Source organism: Sapajus apella, unplaced genomic scaffold (genome assembly GCF_009761245.1).
Source record: "Sapajus apella isolate SASKATOON/1434 unplaced genomic scaffold, GSC_monkey_1.0 scaffold12, whole genome shotgun sequence".
Classification (NCBI taxonomy): Eukaryota; Metazoa; Chordata; class Mammalia; order Primates; family Cebidae; genus Sapajus; species Sapajus apella.
The window spans coordinates 31,234,756-31,257,204 of NW_022436952.1; the positions used below are offsets into that span (position 1 = coordinate 31,234,756).

The window sequence follows — 22,449 nt, forward strand, 5'->3', positions numbered from 1 at the left end:
GCTCCTCAGGAAAAGATGGTTTTTGTTTGTTTCTTTTTTTCTGACCAGGCTCATACTACAAGTGGAGGCTTGTAGAATCTGAACGAGAGATAGAAATGGAAGCATATATACCTCTCCAAGGGCATATACAGCAAGAGTTACATCTTTTTAGCTGGCTCATGGCTATTCTGGGGACCTTTATTCATTTTGCAGAAAGCTGAGACCCCCAAAACCTAGATGTCCATGACTCCCCTTGTACAGACATAGTTCCACAATTACTTACCTGACAAAATCTTCGAAAGTCCGAAAAGAGACCATTCCGCCCATCCGCTGACATGGTGGAGTGAATGAGTTGTCCAACAGCACGTCGCTGACACTAGCTACATGGGTCATGCCATAGTGGTTGAGGTTGGAGGAGAAGGACATTCTAAATGGTAATTCAATCACGTTCATTAGATAATGAGGGTAGGAGCAAGGACTGGGAAAGTAACAATAGGGAAAAGGAACTAGGAGAAAACTCTGAAGTAGGGTCAGGTTGCAGAGCAGATTTGGTTTTTTAGCCCACTATGGATAAGGTTGTTTTGCTGGATTCATGTTAACCCTTTCTTTTGAATTTCCCCATATAAACTATATTTTCATCACTCCAAAACTTCTTCAAATAGAAAGCCAAGGACTGTTAGGAATTTCCAGGCAATTTTAATACAATTATATTATAACATATCCAATGAATGAACAGCACATAGGGGTTAAAAACCATCCTGCATCTTCCCCCTCCCTAAAGCATTCCTTCCTTTAAAAGGAAGTAAGCAAGCCAAGTGAGTTGTAACTATGCAACACTTAAGGCATTTTGTTCTCTAGGAACTGTAATAGATTAAGTATTCACAGATATATAAAGGGATAGGTAGATATATGTATGTAAAACAACAATTTTAATTAAGTAATCTGAAATGGTTTAGTAAATAATTATATAAAATAAAATTGTTTATGGTACAGAAACAGGTCATAATCTATAAAAGGAACTTTACTGAGGAATTTACTTTTTCTTTAAATGGGTAGGTAGGGATAGTTATTGGGGTTACAGTTCTCTCTTTTTGAAAGAGAGACATTTTTCAACCCCAAATTGCAAATTTTTCTTTTCATAGTTAAGCACTTCTATACCAAAGCAAAAATATCTCCATTGAAAGCCCTTCATAATTTCCAGCAAGATACAGAAGGGCAGAGCATGGGTCTCAAAGTGTGTGTAAGCATGATAAACAGCTGCTAAACGGAGATGCTTGAAGAGAACTGAGCTGATTTGTTCAATCTAAAAACACAATGAATCTATATATTCCTTGATGCACCTTAGCAGTATGTACTGATAAATAATACTGTTAAGTGTTTCTGAATGCTTAATCAGGACAGCCTGTTAGGAAGGACCAAGCTAAAGGATGCCTCCAGGACTTGCCTGACATATTACCAGAATACTGATCTGAAGCAAGTTCAGAGCAAGGCAATGGCACTTGAACTTTGGGGAAGTGCCCCCAAAATCTCCTTGAGGTATACCACCTGCGGTGTTGGAGGGGGAAGAGAGACGGTAACATGGACTTGAGATCGTGGTACACATTGTACCCTATCGCAAATCATAATTATAAGGCAATCGAATTCTTTATAGGATGGGAGCGCTGCTCACACATACTAAAGAGACTAACACTCCAGGTTTTTATTCCTTTGGTGAGTGATGATTACGGAAAAGGTACATCATCTTCTGACAGTACTTGGGAGTCGAAGGCAAAGTGGGAGAGGAAACCATTGATACCATGAATGAAACAAACAAATGAAACACACATCAAGCAAGTCTTACACATGGTGCTCACCAGAAACTGGGATTCAGAGTTGTATTAATGCAGAAGTGCTAACATCCTCCTCTTTTCTAGGATCACCAAATACATTTACTAAAAGAGCAAGTTTGTGAGGCATTGTATCTTTTCTACCTGCTTGGCTTTAGATAGGAAAGATAAAAGGTTCCAGACAACATTTAAAGGGAACTCCCTCTGAAGAAGCTACCAAGCTATGTTTGTAGCAACCATGGGGTTAAGTAGCTTTTTCACTCAACTGAACCCCATGGGAAATACTGACTATTCAGTTTCCCCTTGCTACCATGCTTGTGGACCAGGGTGGCTGAAGGCAGGCAGCAATGAGCCAAGCCCACTCACCAAGGGAAGATTACAAGACCAATTAAAAGCATTCCCTTTCCTCTCCCCATCCAAATTGGGATCTAAAAGCTATGATTAATTTTGATTACTTAATATTTTAAAGAGAGAGGGACAAAATAAATGTAAATCTATAAATAGTTCCATGTGTAGCTGATTATCTACAAAGACCTTGCCTTCAACTTATTATTGCTTTTGCATTTTGTGGATTCAATTCCAATCAGAATTGCTATCCTCTCAAACTTGCATTGTGTTGCCTTGCTTGGTTCAGTAGACAGAAGAAACCCAAAATAGTAAAATATCACTTGTGTTATGTTAGCCTGGAAACCTCTTCACAGGGCTATATATTTTTCCAATGTTAATCTTACTATAGGTCTGAAATAAAAACTGACTATCATTGTAACACTTTAACACTTTAGAAAATTAACTAACTGATAAAACATGAAATCAGCTATTTCTGGGTCTGCACTCCTCTGAAAGGAGAAGCAAATTCAAAAAACTAACAACTGTAAAAATTGTGAATAATTTGCCAGGATAGGAGTAACCTTAAGGGTTTCTCCTCTGAAAGCCCCAAACTACACAGAGAACTTAGCAAAACAAGATGTTGCTAGCAAGGCTGAACATAAGGCAGACAAACCCCCTTTCACATACAGCTAGATGGGAGCTTCTCCATACTGAGGCTTTTCAAGTAGTGCTTTTTGAACAGCTGAAGACATGTTTTCCAAACAGAAAGAATAATTCAATATGTCCAAAGGGGAGCTCAGGACTCCCTAGCAGATAACACATTATCATGTCAAGTATTATGTTATTTTTTTACTGGTTTCACTATTCTAAGGTACATAAAGGTGCTTTTAATTGGAAAAGAAACTAAACATACGGTACCTGTTTAGCGTGGGGATGTTCCCTCTGTAATTAAACAACCACAGTTAGTTACTGATAGGTTAGTGAAAGCCATAATAAAAGAATTGTCAGAGCAGATACAGACCAGTCATGAGGAGCTCCAGTTTGGCAGCTCTGGCATTCAGCAGACATAATTAAGTGCTCGTTACCCTTCAACCCCCAGGGTGCCTCCAAACAGGCATGCTCCTAACCTACCTCACCACAGCAGCTGTCGATGCAAAGGGTCAAAATGTATTTACCATGGATTTTAAAAATAGCTCCATTACCAAAAAAATAATGCAGAGTAGTAGTAAAACACAGGCTGATGAAAATTAATTTAAGCTATATGATATGGTATATTAACTTAAGCTTCAACAGGAAATATAATTTTTGACAGGATTCTTAGAGACTCTTCTTTCTTGTTCCTATTACTGAAGGTGTAATAAGGAGGTCCAGGGAAGTTGATTCCACAGCTCCTCCTACCTTAATCGCTTTTCCAGGATATGTGACGGACCTACGAATTCTTCACCAAAGAAAAGTATCCAGGAATCTGATTTCCCAGGTACCTGTTTCAAGTATTTTTAACTGTCCTCTTCCTCCCATTAAGGAGAGCAGGGGAGAGGGTGCTATATTTTAGGAGCTTAAAAGAACGGAAAATTATGATAAATGATTCTATGATCAGAGCAGTATAAGTTGTTAAAATTAATTAATACTTTGTAATTAAATGAGTTTAGGATCATAATGATTTTTAAAACTGCTGTTAGTTTAAAAACTCTAGGCCTCTCATAAATAAAACCTTATCTAAATCTGACTACCCTAGAATTTCCTTATAGAGAATGTGCCAAAATCATGAAAGACCACCATAAGAATAGGAAACTACAAGGCATATCTCCCACATTCTCTTTGGCCTTTGCCACTAACTCTTTCTAAAAGATTTCCACAACTGAAAAACAAACAAACAAAAACCTTTATTTTCAATGTTAAGTGGGCAAAGTTATACTTACAATTTAGGGGCATTGTAAGGGGGCTCATCGGTTGATATCTTAACCTTCTAACACTCTTTTAGCAGCATTTAATCACTGCTGGGATTTTCTAGCACACAGGGGACTTAATGGGCAGAACATAGTGGGTGGTGCTGATGATATGTGGGAAGGAAGATAGAGGGAGGAAAATGATGCACTTTCCTTGGCAGTGGAAGGAGCAGAATAGACTGAGCAGGCCATATAAATAAAAAGCTGTGACATATCACTGCACACAAACTGTACACCTCATGTGATTTGTGAGTAGAAATGCTCTTTGCATCAAACCTGTATCACAGAGTGAATTCATAAGGCAGCAAGAGCAACCTCCGGGTGCAGATACCTGAATCTTTGCTGTTTGGATTCCTTGAGCCTCTCACTCAGGAGAATGGGCTTTATTTTTACAAGAGAGAGATCCTTAGTTATAACGCACTTGGGCCTGATCAATACAGAAAAAGTATGCACAGGTTCTAGAACAGAGGGAGGTACAGCTGAACAGAAAACTAACTGCAGATGCTAATGAGAATAGTCTTCCTTTTAAGATACAAAGGATGCTAAAGAAGGGGCCACCTGCACAGTTTCTTATCATGAATCTCAGTTCAGAGAGAACTCTGCAACAAAAGAAACCTCTGGTTCCATTCATCCAGGTTTCTGGAGTTGAGAAACCAGTATAATCTCTCTCAACTGTTAACAAATTTCTTAATCTAATAAAATGATCTAAATGCTTCTGTAGCTACATTCTAATCCCTTTGGGAGTCTTCACAGGATGAAGGCCATGTTTTCAGTAGAAAAAGGCCTGAATTGAAAAGAACACCAATAACAACAAAAAGCCAGGCTTTCTCCATCAGCAACTCTCAAGCTCCTACAGCGAGCTCCCTGCTGCTTTGTTATAAGAATTATGCACCATCTACACAGTATGGGGTAAAAAGCAAAAACTCCCAACATCTCTAATTTTTAAAGGAATGGTCCCAAATCAATCATGTAAGTAGGTTTAGAGCCAGCTTATCTATTCTGGTAGAATAAGAATCTGTGGGGATGTAAGGGAGATGGATGGAAGGAAGGAAGGAAGGAAGGAAAAACTGTCTATTAACAGGTAAATATTTAGCCATGTCCATAATTATTTACATTTTTTTTTTTTTTTTTTTTAAGAAATGGAGACAAGGTCCCACTATGTTGCCCAGGATAGTCTCTAACTCCTGAGTTGAAGTGATCTTCCTACCTCAGCCTCCCAACGTGCTAGGATTATAGGTGTAAACCACCACACCTGGCCACTACATATTTTTCATCCTATACAACAGCTATATGGTCAATTTAAGAATATGACAAATGACAAATGTAGAATATTGCACACTACTGTGATACACCAGAAAGCTAGATTAACAGTCTGTACCCCCCAAAAAACAACTAAGAGAGGAATTGCAGAGGAGTCAAATATTCCATTTATGTAGCTGAAAATAAAATTTGCCACATTCTACTACACACCCATCATGCAAACATAGTCAAATTAGGCCAGGTACAGTGGCTCATGCCTGTCATCCCAGCACTTTGGGAGACTGAGGTGGGTGGATCACTTGAGCCCAGGACTTCAAGACCAGCCCAGGCAACACCACAAAACCCATCTACATACACACACACACACACACATACACACACACACACATACACACTCTACAAAAGTTAGCCAAGTGTGGTGGCACACAGTGTGCATGTAATCCTAGCTACTCAGAAGGCTGAGGTGGGAGGATCACTTGAGCCCAGGAGGCAGAGGTTGCAGTGAGCATAGATCATGTAACTGCACTCCAGCCTGGATGACAAAGTGAGATCCTGTCTCAAAAAAAAAAAAACCAAAAAACCCCAAAACAGTCAGATTGCTCAATCTGTGATAAGGTAATCAAGTATATTTTCAAATACATAAATGGGATATAAATTCACTTCTTATAATCTGCTGTTTGGGCTATTCAAAATACTTATTATAATGAAACTTCATTTACAACATTTGATAAATATTAGAACCACTTTCCTTCTAGTAGCTTAGCTCAATTTTATAGACATGATAACCAAGAAACCAAAGAGGATGCTTTCCAATGACATTGTTCAATATGGTGTCATAAACCACAATCTAGACCTGGCATTTTCTCATCTCTTCAAGTTAGCATTCCACATCAATATAGATTTTAGAGAAGGACAAGAGAAATTCTGAGGTTCCTGGCATTAAGTCACCTCTCATTTTATTGCTCTGCCTGCCCAGAATGGCTAGAGAGCTTGCTTCAATATGAATGCAAAGTCAGAGTTGCCTCCTGCTAGCTGAACCCTCTTTAATTTAAGAAACACTGACTTCTCTGGCAGCCACAAGTTCTGTGAGCATTTTTACCATCCCTTGCAGCTGAATTTCATTTGGCTTGATTCTAGCTGGCCCTACATAAATCTTTTATCACATAAAAATGCTCCTGATTCTTTTGCTTCCTAACTTGAAGAAGAAAAAAAAAGCCCTATATGAAAATGATGGGGATGCATGCAAACAAGCAATGGTTACATCAAGCTGTGACTGAAAGCCAGTATGGGCAACTCTTTTGAAATCAGACAGCAAAGCAGAATCAGAAGAGGTCGGCTGAATAACCTACTAGCAGCCACTAACAGCAGTACCATAGGAGAAAGAGTAATTTGACTGGCTGTGACCAGTGGTGGTCTCTTTGCGTGACTATATTTCTGCAGGAGAATCCAAATCAAGAGCTGTAAAACACATCTGAACCATGTATTTCTATTGGCATCTCCCCACCACCTCCTTACAGTTCAGATGCCTGGATTCTACTGCAGGGCTTTAGTTTACTATAAAATGATCATTGCTTCATTCATTTGCAGTCCCTCCAAAGCCCTTTCTTTGCTCTGCTGGAAGATTTTGCTCTTTCTGAAACAAGTACACCAACAGAGCTACAGCATATTACTGTTGCCTGCTGTATGATTAGCTACAAACCCACAGCACAAAACTACAGGGATTTACAGGTGCCCTGGATTCTGCTTTTCCTTCCCCCTGGTCTCAGCTAGTCTTCCTTGACAAGAAGGGACCTTGGGCTACTCTAATGATATACTGAGAGTTTTAAACTCGACTCCAATCTTACAAGTCTAGAGTGCCAAAATAACACAGCAGAGACTAGAAGCTGAGCCATGGATACAAGAAAGCACTTTGGTAAGCACTTAAACCTGCTGAGAATCTTCTCTTTTGCCAGATACTTGCATCTTATCAGCAGACTACCCTGAATAAAAGAAGCAAGCACTGTAAGATTTCATTTATTTATAGCTCATTCTGGCTTGCTAACTACAAGTGATCCCACTGCTGAAAAACGCTGCAAGTTGGATGACTTTTGAGTATCTCAGTACTATCCAAAGGAAGATCTCAACTCTGGGTGTTAAAGATTATCAGAATTCTTGAGAACGGCATTTGGCTACTGATCAGTTATATGGAAGGCTTCTGATTTCTAACCTTCCTTACAGATAAAAAGGAAGTCCAGAGGCCACCCATTGACAGCTGAACATTGAGGATGGATGCCAAGCAGCCTAAACTCAGCCATGACCAAAACACATGCTATCAGGGGAAAACACAGCCGACCTCTTCTGGATGTAAGACATGAGAAAAGGGAAGTATTTGAATTAAAACATTGTAACACGGAGGGCCAAATTCACCAGTAGCAAATAGCAGAGGAAGTGCAATGCAACCCGACTTAACTAAAGCATGGATTTCCATCTACGAAATAGGTGGAAATAAACACCAATAGGTCCTCACCCATTATATATGTACAGAAACGTACAACAAAGTATACTTCCATTTCCTGAATCAAATTTGATGCTTATTTGAACCACGGATTGAAGGTTAAAAAGATTATTCACATTCACTAGTATGTATTAATTATAAAAATCATTTGGAGTTTTAAATTTTGCACTCCCAGACTGTCATATTATATAGAGCCATATGTATAGCCACAATTTATGGGATAACATACCTTACATATGTATGTATAATTATAGCTATATTTTAAAAGATCAAATACAGGTTGACTGAAGAATTTGTTTTCAGATTATTCTGAGGCACTTAATATGCTCAAAGCTTAGTGAAATCCTGAAGGTCAAATGATTCAATGAATTGTGCAAAATAAAGACATTCAGGATGATGCTTCAGTATAACAAGCTCTCCCATCTCCAGCACCAGTGAGTGATACTTGGGTCTCTGAATAGGAAAGAAGACAGACACATACAAAGCTTGGGCTCTAAACCCTAAGACTCACTAGAGGAAGAAGGGGAAAAAGGAATATTGAATGATATAGTTTGAGCTCCAGGATTAATTCATGTAAAACACTGGCTGAACTCACTAAATGGTGGGCTCACAGAATCTTCAATGAGAGAATTAGGTTCTAGAAGTCTGCATAATATAAAACGCTTTCTTAGTACAGACCAGTTGCCCTGAATATTCCTGCGCCAAGAAAATAACTTGAGATAGTCACTTCTGCTTCAAGAACACAAGTCAGGTTAAAAAATGACACATTAAAAAAAATCCCCTCCCCTCAAAAAAAAAAAAAAAAATCACGTAGCCTTTAAATGCTAAGAAGGTAAAAAAGGAAACACATACACACACAACATACACGTGTTAGCTGAAATCGGAAAAATCTCTAGCTGCTGTTCAAGTGAAGGAAAGGGTAAATCCAGACCAGGAGCTTCCCTGAGTGAAGCTCTAATAACTGGATCCTCTGGTGAATAAGGCCTACAGATGCCAAATAAGTTGGAACTGCAGTCCCCAGAAAAAACTTAGAAGTCTTGGGTAGAAGATCAAAAAGAAGATAATATACCTCGACTGAGGCACACCTAGGGAGAAGGATGAAACAGGAAGTCACAAAGATTAGAAATAAACTATTTAGTAATCTGCTTTTTAAAAAATTTATTGGAGTACTAGAAAAAAAAGTCAAATTATAGCAAAAAACAGAGTAACCACATGTCAAGCAATGCAAAGTCCTATGATGAATTAAAGCAAAAATTAAAATATACCAAATATGTTACCACAGAGCAACTGTTCAAGTCTGCTAAAAACAGGTGTCTTCTCCCTTTTTAAAGGCTCCCCTAGTAGTTTGCAATCTATTTTGCCTACTTCTCTAAAAATAAAAATAGGTCCTAAAAAGATACAGGTTTTCAATCCCAAGAGCAACTAAGGCATTTGCCTGAAAAAAAAAAAAAAAAAAAAATACTCTGCTGTTGTCAATTTGCAGACAGAGTACCATGTTTCACCCCAACCCACGGAGAATAAGTCACAATCAAAGACAAATTGCATGATTGGGAATTACAGTAAGAGGAGTTAAAAAAAAAAAAAACAAGGCCTGGTGCGGTGGGTCATGCCTGAATTCCCAGTACTTTGGGAGGCCGAGGTGGGCAGATCACCTGAGGTTGTGAGTTTGTGACCAGCCTGACCAACATGGAGAAACCCTATCTCTACTAAAAATACAAAATTAGCTGGGCAAGGTGGCGCATGCCTGTAATCCCACCTACTCAGAAGGCTGAGGCAGAAGAATCCCTTGAACCTCGTTGGTGGAGGTTGCAGTGAACCGAGATCGTGCCATTGCACTCCAGCCTGGGCAACAAGAGCAAAATTCTGTCTCAAAAAACAAACAAACGAAAAAACATAAAAGCTGCAGGAATGGAATTCTACAGGTGACCCCATACGCAATAAGAGACTGCAGTTTTGCTTTGATATTACAGCTTACTAAGACACTTCTAATGATGTGCTGGATAAATTTTGTCTACTTCAAAAACACCTGGCTAGGAATGTGAAGACCAAGTGAAAGGAAAAAAAAAATGCAAAAAACTGTTTAAACAAAATACCTGATTTCTCCCCCAAGAATTTTTGATCTGCCCTAGGTATGGTGGCACATGCCTGTAGTCCCAGCTACCTGGGAGCTAAAGCAGAATTACTTGAGCTCAGGAGTTTGAGACCAGCCTGGAAACATAAGACCCCATCTCTTTGAGTGGGGGAGGGAGGGGATTGATTTGTTAACCTCAATTGGGAAAAATATAAAATTCTGCTGTTTTAAGTAAAATATGTATAATTCATATGCCTTTTCTCTATTCTCACTAATTCTTAAAGCATGCATAAAATATTGTAACATCTGTATCAAGTGTGGATAATTCCTGTAACTACTAAGAATAAGCAACATAAGAATAAGAGTTTTTCCTCTCTCCAAGGGCACTGCCAGTAACATTAAAAAAAAAAAGAAGAAGACTCAGTATGACTATCCTAATTACTTTTTGGTCTAAGTTGAACTGTCTAATACAGCAGCCACTAGCCATATGCAGCTAGGGAAGTGCTTAAAGTATGGCTAGTTTATATTGAGATACACTGTAAGTTAAAATGCATGCTAAATTTCAAAGATATAGTATGAATAAAAGAAAAAAATGTTAACAATTTTTATTACATATCAAAATGGTATTTTGAATGGGTTAAATAAAATGTTATTAAAATTAATTTTATGTTTCTTTTTACTCTTTTAAATGTGGCCAACAGAAAATTTAAAACAACATATGTGACTTGTATTATATTTCTATTTGACAGGACCGGTTTAGAAGTAGTGACTTTCAGTTATAGCTGTTCATCAGAATTATCAGAGGAGCTTTTCAAAGTGGTCACCTGTACTCTAATCCAAAATGAATCAGGTCTTGAAAGTCAGGACCCCAATATGTGTATTTTCAAATTATCCCTCAGATAATTCTGAGAATCATTAATCTAGAGGTTAGTGGACATAATTGAGCCTTATAGGTCTGGGAGTGGAACAAATACTGGTAGCCCTCAATAACTTCTTTCTGTAGAATGAGAAACAATATGCTTTTTGTTGTTTGATCAAAACAATAATAGAAAAAAATAAAAGTACTGGAGTTAGGGAAAAAAAGTTAGAAAAGTACTTGGCTCAAAACTAGCTAAATCTAAAAGAGCTTAGATTTCTTTTTAAGATGAGCAGGCCTGTTGTATAATAAAGACTTTGGCCATCATCTCTGGTTCCTGGAAGAGAGACTAAATCCTTGTAATTTCCCAGGTAATAGGAGTGTCATTGTTATTTATAAGCCTCTTGGATCACACCTGAGTTTATGCTAAGAGATGAGATGACTCAGGAGGGGAGCTGGTCACTAGAAAGACCAACTATATGATTAGAGGGTTGAGGGCTTTCAGCCAGCCAGACCTCTGGGAGGGAGATTGAGTTTAATCATGTAGGCTATGATTTAATCAAGCATGCCTATGTAATGAAGCCCTGATTTTAAAATACTCTGGACACAGAAGGTCAATGGAGCTTCTTGGCTGGTGAACACATGGATGTGCCAAGAGGGTGGATACACTCTGATTCCACAGGGAATGAACAGGGAAGCTCTGTGTTTGAGACCTTCCCAAACTTCACTGTAAGCATCTCTTACATTGGCTGATCCTGACAATAAAACTGTAGTGCTTGAACTCTGTGAGTTATTCTGAGGGAATTATCAAACTGAGAAAATTGAGGGGACCCTCAAATTTGTAGCCAGTTGGTCAGAAGTGCAAGTGGCCAGGGGACCCCACTTGTGGCCCCATCTGAAGTAGGGACAGTTTGGTTGTGGAATGAGCCCTTAGCCTGTGCCATCTGATTTAACTTTAGATGGCTAGTGTTAGAATTCAATTGCAGTACACCAGCTGGTGTCACAATAAGGTTATAAATCCAAATTGTAACAAAAACATTTGGGGGAGGGGATATATATCTTATAAAACTAAATTTAACTAGTAAATCTGCAATAACTGAACAAGCTATACTCTGAAATTGAATATATCATTTTACGATCAAACCTGATCATTTGATCCTCAACAAAAGAACTTTAGATCCACAAAAAAACATTAAAGCAATTTAAACATTTTTCTGGTTTTCACAAAGATGATTTTATTTTTCCTTTTTATTTTGCAATTATCTTCACCTTCATAGTTAACACCAATAACAGTGATGGCAATAACAATGAATAATCCAGCAGGTTTAAAATTACACCAACAACCAAGGGAGACTTCAGGGAGATTACAGGATTACTGCTATGTTCAAGCCTGATCTTTATCCACAGGCATGTCCAGGTGTTGGGAGGGACAGGCATACAAGTTTTGAAACCACATCAAACTAACCAAGATTTATACTCTTGACACAGAAAGGTGAGTAAGATTTCTTAACAAAGCAGTCAGGAAGAATTTCTCTCATTTTTAAGCCAACATTCCCTCACCAAACTGGACATATCCTCAAATAAAAAAAAAGTAAGACAGGGAGAACAATTAAGAAAGACAAGGAGAGTGATGAGGAGGGAAGGAAATCAGAAGCGGCCCTGCAGCCTGACTACAAATCACTGCCCAAAGGGAAGAGATAGGAGAAAGACAGGAAGAAAAGGAGACTGCCCTGAGAATTACAAAGAGCATTAAGTATAGCATGTAGTTCTCTACAATTATTCAAGGAATGCAGGAAAAGAAAGAAGACTGAGTGCTGTGCCCATGTGTGCCATGAGTACTTCACCGCTCACTGAAGGACAACCATTCGTTTCTAGAAAATGAGATTCTGAAATCCATGGAGGGAAAAATGTACCAAGAGATGCCTGCTAAATCAAGGATATATGCTTTTCTCTGCCAGCCATAAGGTATTTTTGAGGTAGAGAAGTGAAAGGATATTCTGAGACAAAGAAGACAGGTACTTTTTCTGAAGATGCCTCTGCTCATCTGCCGACCTCTGCTGGATCAACAGTGGCATCCAGTGGCCAAAAGTCTCAGCACAGACTTCTTTGTCTCCAGAAAGGGATTCTATTGCTTTAGGTGAAGTGGCAATTTAGAACAAAACCATTTCTGGTGTCTATAACTAAGGTTCCCCAAAGACACAGTACTTTGTAATACCAAGTGAAGAACCAAAGGCCATAAAGAAGAAATGGAGAGGGGCAGGTTAAGATTGGCTGTGGTATTTATATTTCCTGTGGTATTACTAAAACGAATGAAAATACAGGAGGGGGGTGAACTTATATGTGGGTAGAATTCCTAGATTTTCATTGCCTTAGAATGCTTTTTAAAATACGAATCTATAAAATATTTTCCTTTTAAAACAAAAGCAATTCTGAAATTAAAATGTCCATATGTACATTTTATTTTTTAAAAGACATAGGAAGGGAAGAATAACGTAATTATCATGACTTAATTCAGTAATTTATTTGAAATTAAGATGTTTGGTTCTGAAATGTAATTTTTAAAAACTGATTGAATTTCAACTGCTAAATTCAGTTGTCTGTTTTAGGGAGATAATGAAACTGGCTCAGGTATAACCTCAACCCATAGCAAACATATAGAAAAGTAAAGCATTCCACCCCAAATTTTTTTGGTCTAATTGCTGATTTAAATTGTTAAAAAGAATGATTTTCTGGCAAAGTTCTAGCAAGTAAAACACTAGTAAATTCTAACTTAAAAAAAAAAAAAAACAACTGTTTCCTCAGTGACATAATGCAAGCAAGAATGAATGGAGTAGTCTTAAACTTTCATCTTACTTAGACCATAATTTGTCTCTTTAGATCAAAGAGGTAGGCACCAAAAGGCCCTTCTCTTATGGTTCATATTGTTCATTTTTTGCTCTACATTTCTAACTAAAAAAACATGGAATTGTCATACGCATTACTCCCCTTGATTCTCATGGTAGACCTCTGGCTGGCTCAGGTGCACAGACCACCTCAAACTCACCTGTTTGGATGAGATGTGGGCAGCATGAACTGGAATTCCACCACACAGGTGTTGTCCTTAAGCTGGCGGTGTTGTACGCTGTTAAGTTCATAGGCAATATAAGCCCTTCGAACATATACCTGGTTCAAAAGTAACCCTCAGTAAATAAACTTCAAAAATAGAAATTAAGAAAATAGCCAAGAGAAAGAGTCTTGAAATGAGGTATCTGAAGCAGAAGGTGGTCTGTGGGGAGAGAAGTCCCAAGACCCTATGTATGTATATGTATCTTGCTTTAATTAATAAAGCTGGACTATGCCCACGACTACTAATGAAAACAAAACTAGGCTGCCTCTGCAGGACTCCCATGTGCACTATAAACCTTCTTTCATGCTAACCTAAACCCTGGAGAAGGTTTCATCTTTAGCAAAAGACAGCATATAGAACCACAACTATTAATCTATTAAGCATGATCATATCACCAGAAGATGAAAGTAAGCAGTGAGAAAAATGAGGTGCTGATTTTGAGCCACTTAAGGAGTGAAAACAGAAGACACAAGCAATCACAGTACAGTCCAAGTCTACTATCTCATGTCTTTGTTTTGTGTCCTCCCTGACATCCCCCACGCACTCAAAATCAGTTTTTGGCAAAGTAAGGCACAAGTAGTAAGACATAATTTGATACATAATATCTCAAATACATGAACTTGACTCAAGAGTTAAAGAAACAGCAATAACATAAAATAAATTTAAATTTAAAAAAAGAAACAGCAATAGGCTGTATCTCTGCAAAAACTGTCATTCTAATCTCACACGTTTCACAGCAAATTTGCCATGCACATAAAATGCTACCTGAGACTCTATGGCATGGGAAGTATATAAGGAAGCTTCTCATTAAATGACATGAAAACACTATAAAATACTTAAATGTTTTAAAACTTTCAGTATTTATAGAGTAGGATAATTTACACTCTACCACAGAACACAAATAAAAAGTAACACAAAAGAGCTGGCAACAGACTACCGTGATGTTATATTACATAAAATAATCTAAAACACTCCTTTTCCCCATCTTCAAAAAACATCTATTTGGTAGCTTTACAATGGTATATAGGACCTGCAATTTTTGTGCTTAATGAGGTAGTGTGCTGTAGTAGAAACAGAAGTCTTTGGAGTCGGATTAGCCTGAGTTCAAACGCAAACTCTTCCATTTATTATCTATGTGATTTCGGACAAATCTCTTAACCTCTCAGAGTCTCACTTTCTTCTTACTTCCTAAAGTAATTGTAGAATTAAATGAGAAAAATAAAATACCTAAAACACAGTTCATTAAATGCTATTACTTTCTTTCCTTTGAGGAAGTACTTCATAAGTACTGCTTGACAATCTAAAACATAACTAAAATCCATTTAATTTGGCCCAAATCACACAATGGTAAGATTACACACAGTCTGATCAGCCTCATATTTTCACTTTTTGTGTTACAAGGAATCCTAACTCATTATGAAATGGGAGAATTCAAATACCTGGAAAATAGAAACTACTGAAAAATGCTGGCAGCTATTTTCCTGCAACTGGAACCTAGAAGCTGGTGATAAGTTCAGATGAAACACTTGAGTAAAGTATCTGAGTAGGCACTTCACTGTTTCAAAGGAAAAGAGACTACCCTTAAGAACCAACCTTAAGGCCAGAGAAACAGAGCCAGCATGGCAGCCAGATGGACAGAAGAAACCAGCTAGAAACAAAAACACATTAACATAAATACTTACCTCCAGAGCTGCCATCCTTACTACTTGGTTGCTGTGATAGAAGAAGTTTGGGAGGACATCAAAAATAGATGTTTCTGATAGGATGAGTTTCTAGAAGATACAAAGACAGGTTTAAGCCTTACATCAAAAGGAGAACAATTTCAATGGACACTATTTGGCATTTGAAGCATTTAGTGAAACATAAGAATTACGTCTCTGAATGCCATAACCTCTCTGTGCCTCAGCTTCCTGAACTACAAAATGGAGAAAATAATAATACCTATCCTCACAGGGCTGTTGTAGTATAGGAGTAAATACATGTAAAATTCTGAAATACTGCATTAACAATGCATTATTTGTATGCTAATATAAGTGTTTATGACTATTATTATCTTTTCTGACATTTATCTGTACTTTCTAAATGTTGTCTTCACTGGACATGGTGGCTCACACCCGTAATCCCAACATTTTAGGAGGCTGAGGCAGGCAGATAACTTGAGGTCAGGAGTTTGAGACCAGCCTGGGCAACATGGTGAAACCCCATCTCCATTAAAAAAATATAAAAATTAGCCAGGTGTGGTAGGGCATGCCTGTAATCCCAGCTACTCGGGAGGCCAAGACACAAGAATCGCTTGAACTCAGGAGGTGGAGGTTGCAGTGAGCTGAGATTGTGCCACTGCATTCCAGCCTGGGCAACAGAGTAAAACTCTGTCTCACTAAAAAAATAAAATAAAATAAATAAAATAAAATAAAAAATAAAATAAAATAAAAAATAAAATAAAATAAAATAAAATAAAATAAAATAAAAAATATTGTCTCAATACTCCACTATGGTAAACCCAGATTTGTACTCCAGTTGAAACCCCAGGTTTTAACTATTAACCAAATAAGAAAAAACATCCTTCTTTCCCCTCTAGATTCCCCAGGAGGAAACCTTACTGAAAGCCTAAAGATTCCCCTGGGCCAGATATAACAATGGTATCTTTGTTTCCAGGTAGAAAAATAGAAAGTCATCCCTAAGAACATAATGTTTAAAAATAATTGCGGAAGTCCTTCCAATTAGTAGTAAAATTAGCCAATAATCTCTTATAAAATGGGATTTTTATAAAGCTTAATAGTATTAACATAAAGTTAAAATTAAATGATACTTAAATAGTTTTGTCTCCAGAAGAGTAATTACCTATGTATACATCTGATTCAAATATCATAAATCATTAGAGAAATGTGTGTGTATGGATATATCAGAAATCAACCAGCCTTGTCGCTTAATTCTGGCCTAGAATACTCTCTAGGTAAAGTACAGAGATATAGACTTCAATAGAAAACTTCTATGAAGGCAGGCCTATTTGAATTTTAAGCTAAACCACAATCCTAACAGCATTTTTATGAAAAAAAAAATCGAAAGTATAAATCATTTTAGAAAGTCAAGGTATGAAACTCCATTACAAATAAAATCAAAATTAATTAATTGATTAATTAAACTATGCTTCGAAATAAATGAGATAAGAGTGCAGAGCGGCAGAAGCGGGCCGTGTGTGTGTGTGTGTGTGTGTGTGTGTGTGTGTGCATACCTGCAGGTTCTCAATGCAAAATTGATGTCCATACATGTCAATAGCTGATAGGAAGATAGACTCCACTTGGTTATGGCGAAGCTCATACGATGGCAAATGGGAGGCAATAAGAACCTAGAATGAGAACAAAATAAGAGGCACATGTTCCTCAGGGAGTGATTATTCTAGGCTCCTATTAGGCAGCTCTGATACAAAAGCAATAAATATAAATCTGTAAGTGCAGGCATCACAGATAAAACAGAGACCAAGTAAAACAACTTCTAGGTCCTGTAACATAAAGCCAATGCCACCAAACACTGAATCTTAGGTGAGTCTTACCATGATTTGCACTGTGGCCAGTTTCCCATGGGGGGCGGGGGAAGGGAGAGAAAACAGCTTCAATCAAGTTCCATCAGTGTATGCGATTTACCATTGCAAAGCTGCTAGTCCTGGGGACTGCATGACTAGCTGTTAATTGGGAATCAGGTCTGGCAGGGAGCAGCTGTGAGGAAGGTAGATGCAGCAGAGCTAGCCTTTTGCAACTCTGAAGTTGAAAGAAAAACTAGGGAAAGCTGCTTTGACAGCCCCAGGTACTCAGCACCAAGGAGAAGGAGTCAGGAAGTAACACCAATGCATGTGAGGGGCAGGGAGAGTGAAAGCAGTGTCACAAACAAACAGTGACGCAGTAGGATCTGAATACCCTCAGCCGGTCACTGAGAGGTTCAATAACTTTGAGTAATTCAGTGACATGGATACAATTGTAGAGAAAGCAGAAGGTCACTGAACAGCTTCAAATGCTGCTTCCTTGTCAATGCCCAAGCACTGAAACACAAAGGGAGCGCCAACTCACGGCTTCCCTGCTGAAACCTTTTGGAATGGAAATGAAGACTGCAGGGTGAAACTAACTGGACATCTCTGGGGTTGTTCTGATTGCTACCGCCTAAGATTCATTTCATTATCTTTCTGCTTTCCACACTTGATTATTTCCTGTACACTTAGAAGTTTTCATCTGCTTCTAAGCTCCCTTTGGGAAGTAAGAAATACTGAGTCTATTTCCTTCCCTCAGTGTCCTTTCCTCCACCTGACCCTGGTTTACTAACACAGAGCTACTAGGGAGGGAAGGGAATGATACCAGGATTTTTTTTAACGGGGAAAGGGCTTCCATTTTAAAGAGACTCAGCATTAATCTTTTCCTTTCTCTTTAAAAAACATACCATATGAAAACATTTGTTCTGAGGAAAATGTGACATATATAGAAAATTGCATGTTCTTTGTAAGATGATTAAGCACAAGTTCATCGTGTCTAGGACTGCCTGATCTATGAAAGCCATCCCTTCTTTAAGAAAACCAACAAATGTCCTTACCTGGCGTGCTCGAAGTGCTACTTTAGCATTGGTGGTCTTACTGAGTTGAGTGAGCTCTGTGAGAATATTCAGCAGTTCATCAGTGAGAGTAGGGTCCCGGCCACACAACTGATCCTAATTGTTAATGTAAAAAAGAACATAGATAGCCATATTGAAAAGAACAGGTGGACAGGATTTTGAAATGGAGAAAAGGAATGAAAACAAAGGAAACATAGCTGCATCAATAAGAAAATGCAAACTTCTTGTTATTTTTACCCTAAACAATGTGGTAAAGAAGGTCCCAGAGGAAGTTTGGCTAAGGAGAGGCAGCCCAAATCCCTCAGTCTTTCAGAATTCCTAACGTGTTTCCTTATAAATCAACACTATACTTTTAACAAGCAGAAGAACTCATTAGAGACCACTAAAAGAGCCAAAGGGGATTCGGAGTAAGAAATAATAGATTACGTCTCAAAGTTTTAAGAGAAAGTTTTAAATACAGGTATTGATCGACTTACGACCTATGCAACTTACGACCATTCGACTTTACGACCACAATCGCTAGCCACAACTGCTCCGCGTCTGGCAGCGCAAATGTTGCCCAGCTGGGCATACGACAGTGCGGACCAGCTTCCGGCAGCACTACCATCTCCGTGTGCGTATGGCCTACTCAACTTACGACCAAATCGTGTTACGACCAGTCTGTTGGAACCAATCGTGGTCGTAAGTCGAGCACTAGCTTTAACAGGGACTAAAGGCCTTCCTGTTTCCTCTCCCACTTTTTGAAAGATGGTAGATACGAGGCAAAAAGAACCACTCCAGTGGTTTTCATCTCACAAACCGAATTTTCAGCAACCCAGGAAGACGCAAAACAGAAACACAACAACAAATTATTTATTTATAAACACACACTAACTAAAAACACCATCTCATATCCTGGCAATTCTGCATCCCAATTCATTTCTCTTCTTCCTGTACCAAGAATCATTCCATGATACTTAAACATGTGAATCCTTAGCTGAATTAGAGGAAAAAAACAAGTTCCTACTACAGAATCCATGGTTTATTCAGTATTGGGTCATTCTTCTTCTAAGTAGTAAAAAATGTTAAGAAAAAAATCCCAATCATGTTCTGAGAGAAATATTCTTACTGGATTCCAGTGGAATATCAGTTTATCCCTACATTCAGCCATTATCCATGCAATTTCCATCTAAGCTAAAAAAAACGGTAAATGCAGTTTTTATAAATGTCTATCCTTTTTGAATTTTACAGAGCTACTGGTAGTCGTATTATTAACACCATACCATATAAAATATATCCATTTAGTTATCCGTCCCTCTACTTGGGGTTTTAAATAATTGCCTTGGCTGGGCAGGGTGGCTCACACCTGTAATTCCAGCATTTTGGGAGGTCAAGACAGGAGGATTGCTTGAGCCCAGGAGTTCAAGACCAGCCTGGGCAACATGGCAAGACCCCATCTCTAAAAATAAAATATAAAATAAAAAATTTTAAAAAGAATTGCCTTTATATTTTAATAAATATTTATTCTCCCCCTACTCCAATGGGACATGAAAGAAGACCAGTCCCCAAGGGGCCTGCTTGTTAATCTTCTCCCCAACTTGACTATCAGCCCTTTTCTTGAAGAATTTCTATTTCACACTTAACCTTTCCTGTCTTGGGGAACCTCTTTAGAGACATTAATCATGGCAGTATAAATAAATGCATGGGACTTTTGGCCGTTGGGGAAGACATACTTTTTCCAAAATCCCTACCTTCCACATCACAAGGTAAATACTTTTGAAATACTCAATGCCATTATGCCGGGAAGGTTTCTCAAATCTTTTATTTTATTTTAAAGAAAATGGCATAATGAGATTCTGGTTCCCTAATCCACCAATCAGAGGTCTGCTCTGACTGTCCAGAGTCATAAAACATATGATGGGATTTATAATTAAGGAGGTGCAAGTACTGTTTTCACCCATTTAACCCAGATAATTCACTCATCTGAGTGAGAAAAATAAAAGCTGCTATTAAAGTGAAGATAAATCCAGGATTCTATTGAACATGTAGCACAGATTAGAGGACCTGTTCTACCTATCCTAGGCATGAAGGCAAAGAGGAGAAAGAAAATGCAACTAAGTCTCACCTTTTGCAGAGAACTAATGAGCAAAACAGAATTTCAGAGGAATATGTAAAATTACCAAAAACAGGACCATAAAAAGACAGAAGGAAAGAACTGATAAATAACAGCAGGTAGGGAAACCAAGATAAATTTTTCCTACCTAAGTCCCTTTCCTAATGTTCTTAATAGAGCAAACCTACTCCTTTCTGAGGTACTTACTTCAAGCATTGGAATGACCCATCAAAAGGCTTAAAAACGTAAGAAGTGTACTGGGCAATGCCACAACTCAGCTCCTCTGTACAAAGCCAGATGAAAGTCTCAACATCAAAAACAAAGGCCGGGTTGGGCGTGGTGGCTCACGCCTGTAATCCCAGCACTTTGGGAGGCTGAGGCAGGTGAATCACGAGATCAGGAGTTCAAGACCAGCCTGGTTAAGATGGTGAAACCCTGTCTCTACTAAAAATAACAAAAATTAGTCAGGCATGGTCGCACACACCTGTAATCCCAGTTACTTGGGAGGCTGAGGCAGAAAACTGCCTAAACCTGGGAGGCGGAGGTTGCAGTGAGCCGAGTCTGCGCCACTGCACTCTAGCTCTGGGCAACAGAGAGACTCTAATCAAAAAACAAACAAACAAAAAACAAAAGCTAACGCGACAAAATGAGCACACTAATCACCTCCACAAACTATATCAGATTTCATATGAAATGCATTCCCTTTAAAGGAAATCTAAGTTTACCTTTAGAGATTAAACTAAAAATTTTTTTAAATGGAGTTATCCTCTTGCTTAGCTACAGATCATGTTCTAACTTAAAAGACAAAATAAAGCAAAACACGTAAAACCACTTTTTTAAAAAACCACTTTTTCATTTCATCTTTCCACTGTGAGAAAAAGGGAGTAAGAAAGGGCTAAGGGAAAATGAAACAATGTCTGTAGAAAAGCGAACTATGGAGATTAGAAAAAATAAATGTAGGCCAGGTGCGGTCACTCATGCCTGTAATCCCAGCACTCTGGGAGGCCGAGGCAAGTGGATCACCTGAGGTCAGTTTGAGACCAGACTGACCAACATGGTGAAACCCTGTCTCTACTCAATACAGAAAATTAGCTGGGCATGGTGGCACATGCCTGTAATCCCAGCTACCTGGGAGGCTGAGGCCGGAGAATTCCTTGAACACTGGAAGCAGAGGTTGCAGTGAGCTGATATTACACCATTGCACTCTAGCCTGGGTAACAAGGGTGAAACTCTGTCTAAAAAAAAAACTTAAATTAATACATGTGAGGTAGTTAGCAAACACACATTATGAACCACTATTTTCATTAGTCTATTCTGACTTGGAAGTTTTCCACTCAAATATTTTCTCTACTGTCATCATGAATACTCAGAAAAAAAACTGGCAACAGAAGATTACGTGTAGAATAACGTTCTTAACCCTGTCTCCTCCTTCACTTAGACATAGCATTCAGGTTCTAAAAGAAAACACCAAGGTTTTACAGAACCATCCATCCTAAGATGCCAACTAACATCCAACAGGAATTTTATTACCCTCTGTCTTAGAGACAGGCTTCTTTTGGGCAGCTGGACAAACCAACATCACCATCTAATCCTGGTGAACGTTTTGTAACAACACCTTTAGATGGTATCTAGGTCAGTAGATGTGTTTAGTCAATATAAAAAGGTTTGTTTAAAAAGCCAAACTGCTGATTTTGGGATTACAGGTCACTTGCAAAAATCCACCAACCAAAAGTCTGTTCCAACTGTCCAGAGTCATAAAACCAAGTAAAAATCACTATTCAGCCATACTAATACAAAACAGTTATTTCTTGCTTTTACTTTTGACCTAGATAGTAGCTAACTACAGGAAATAGTTTGAATTTGCAGAAATATAACAAACATGATAAAATGTTAACCCAT

At 38.3% G+C, this 22,449-nt stretch overlaps 1 protein-coding gene across 16 annotated transcripts in view; it reads right to left on the minus strand.

Annotated features, from left to right (window-relative positions):
* ACACA (acetyl-CoA carboxylase alpha) overlaps positions 1–22,449 on the minus strand; it is a 328,053-nt gene that overhangs the window by 126,322 nt on the left and 179,282 nt on the right. For 14 of the 16 annotated variants that reach the window (XR_004269722.1, XM_032280776.1, XM_032280784.1 and 11 more), the window contains 6 exons: positions 18,441–18,554; positions 17,098–17,211; positions 15,548–15,637; positions 13,803–13,921; positions 3,051–3,074; positions 263–406 (listed from right to left, as the gene is read on the minus strand). Coding sequence is in view for 15 of the 16 variants with exons in the window: in XM_032280776.1 (XP_032136667.1) it covers positions 263–406; positions 3,051–3,074; positions 13,803–13,921; positions 15,548–15,637; positions 17,098–17,211; positions 18,441–18,554 (605 nt within the window). In the remaining variant the exon portion in view is untranslated. The remainder of the gene's footprint in view (positions 1–262; positions 407–3,050; positions 3,075–13,802; positions 13,922–15,547; positions 15,638–17,097; positions 17,212–18,440; positions 18,555–22,449) is intronic. The other 2 variants (XM_032280779.1, XM_032280777.1) reach the window with 1 other exon arrangement.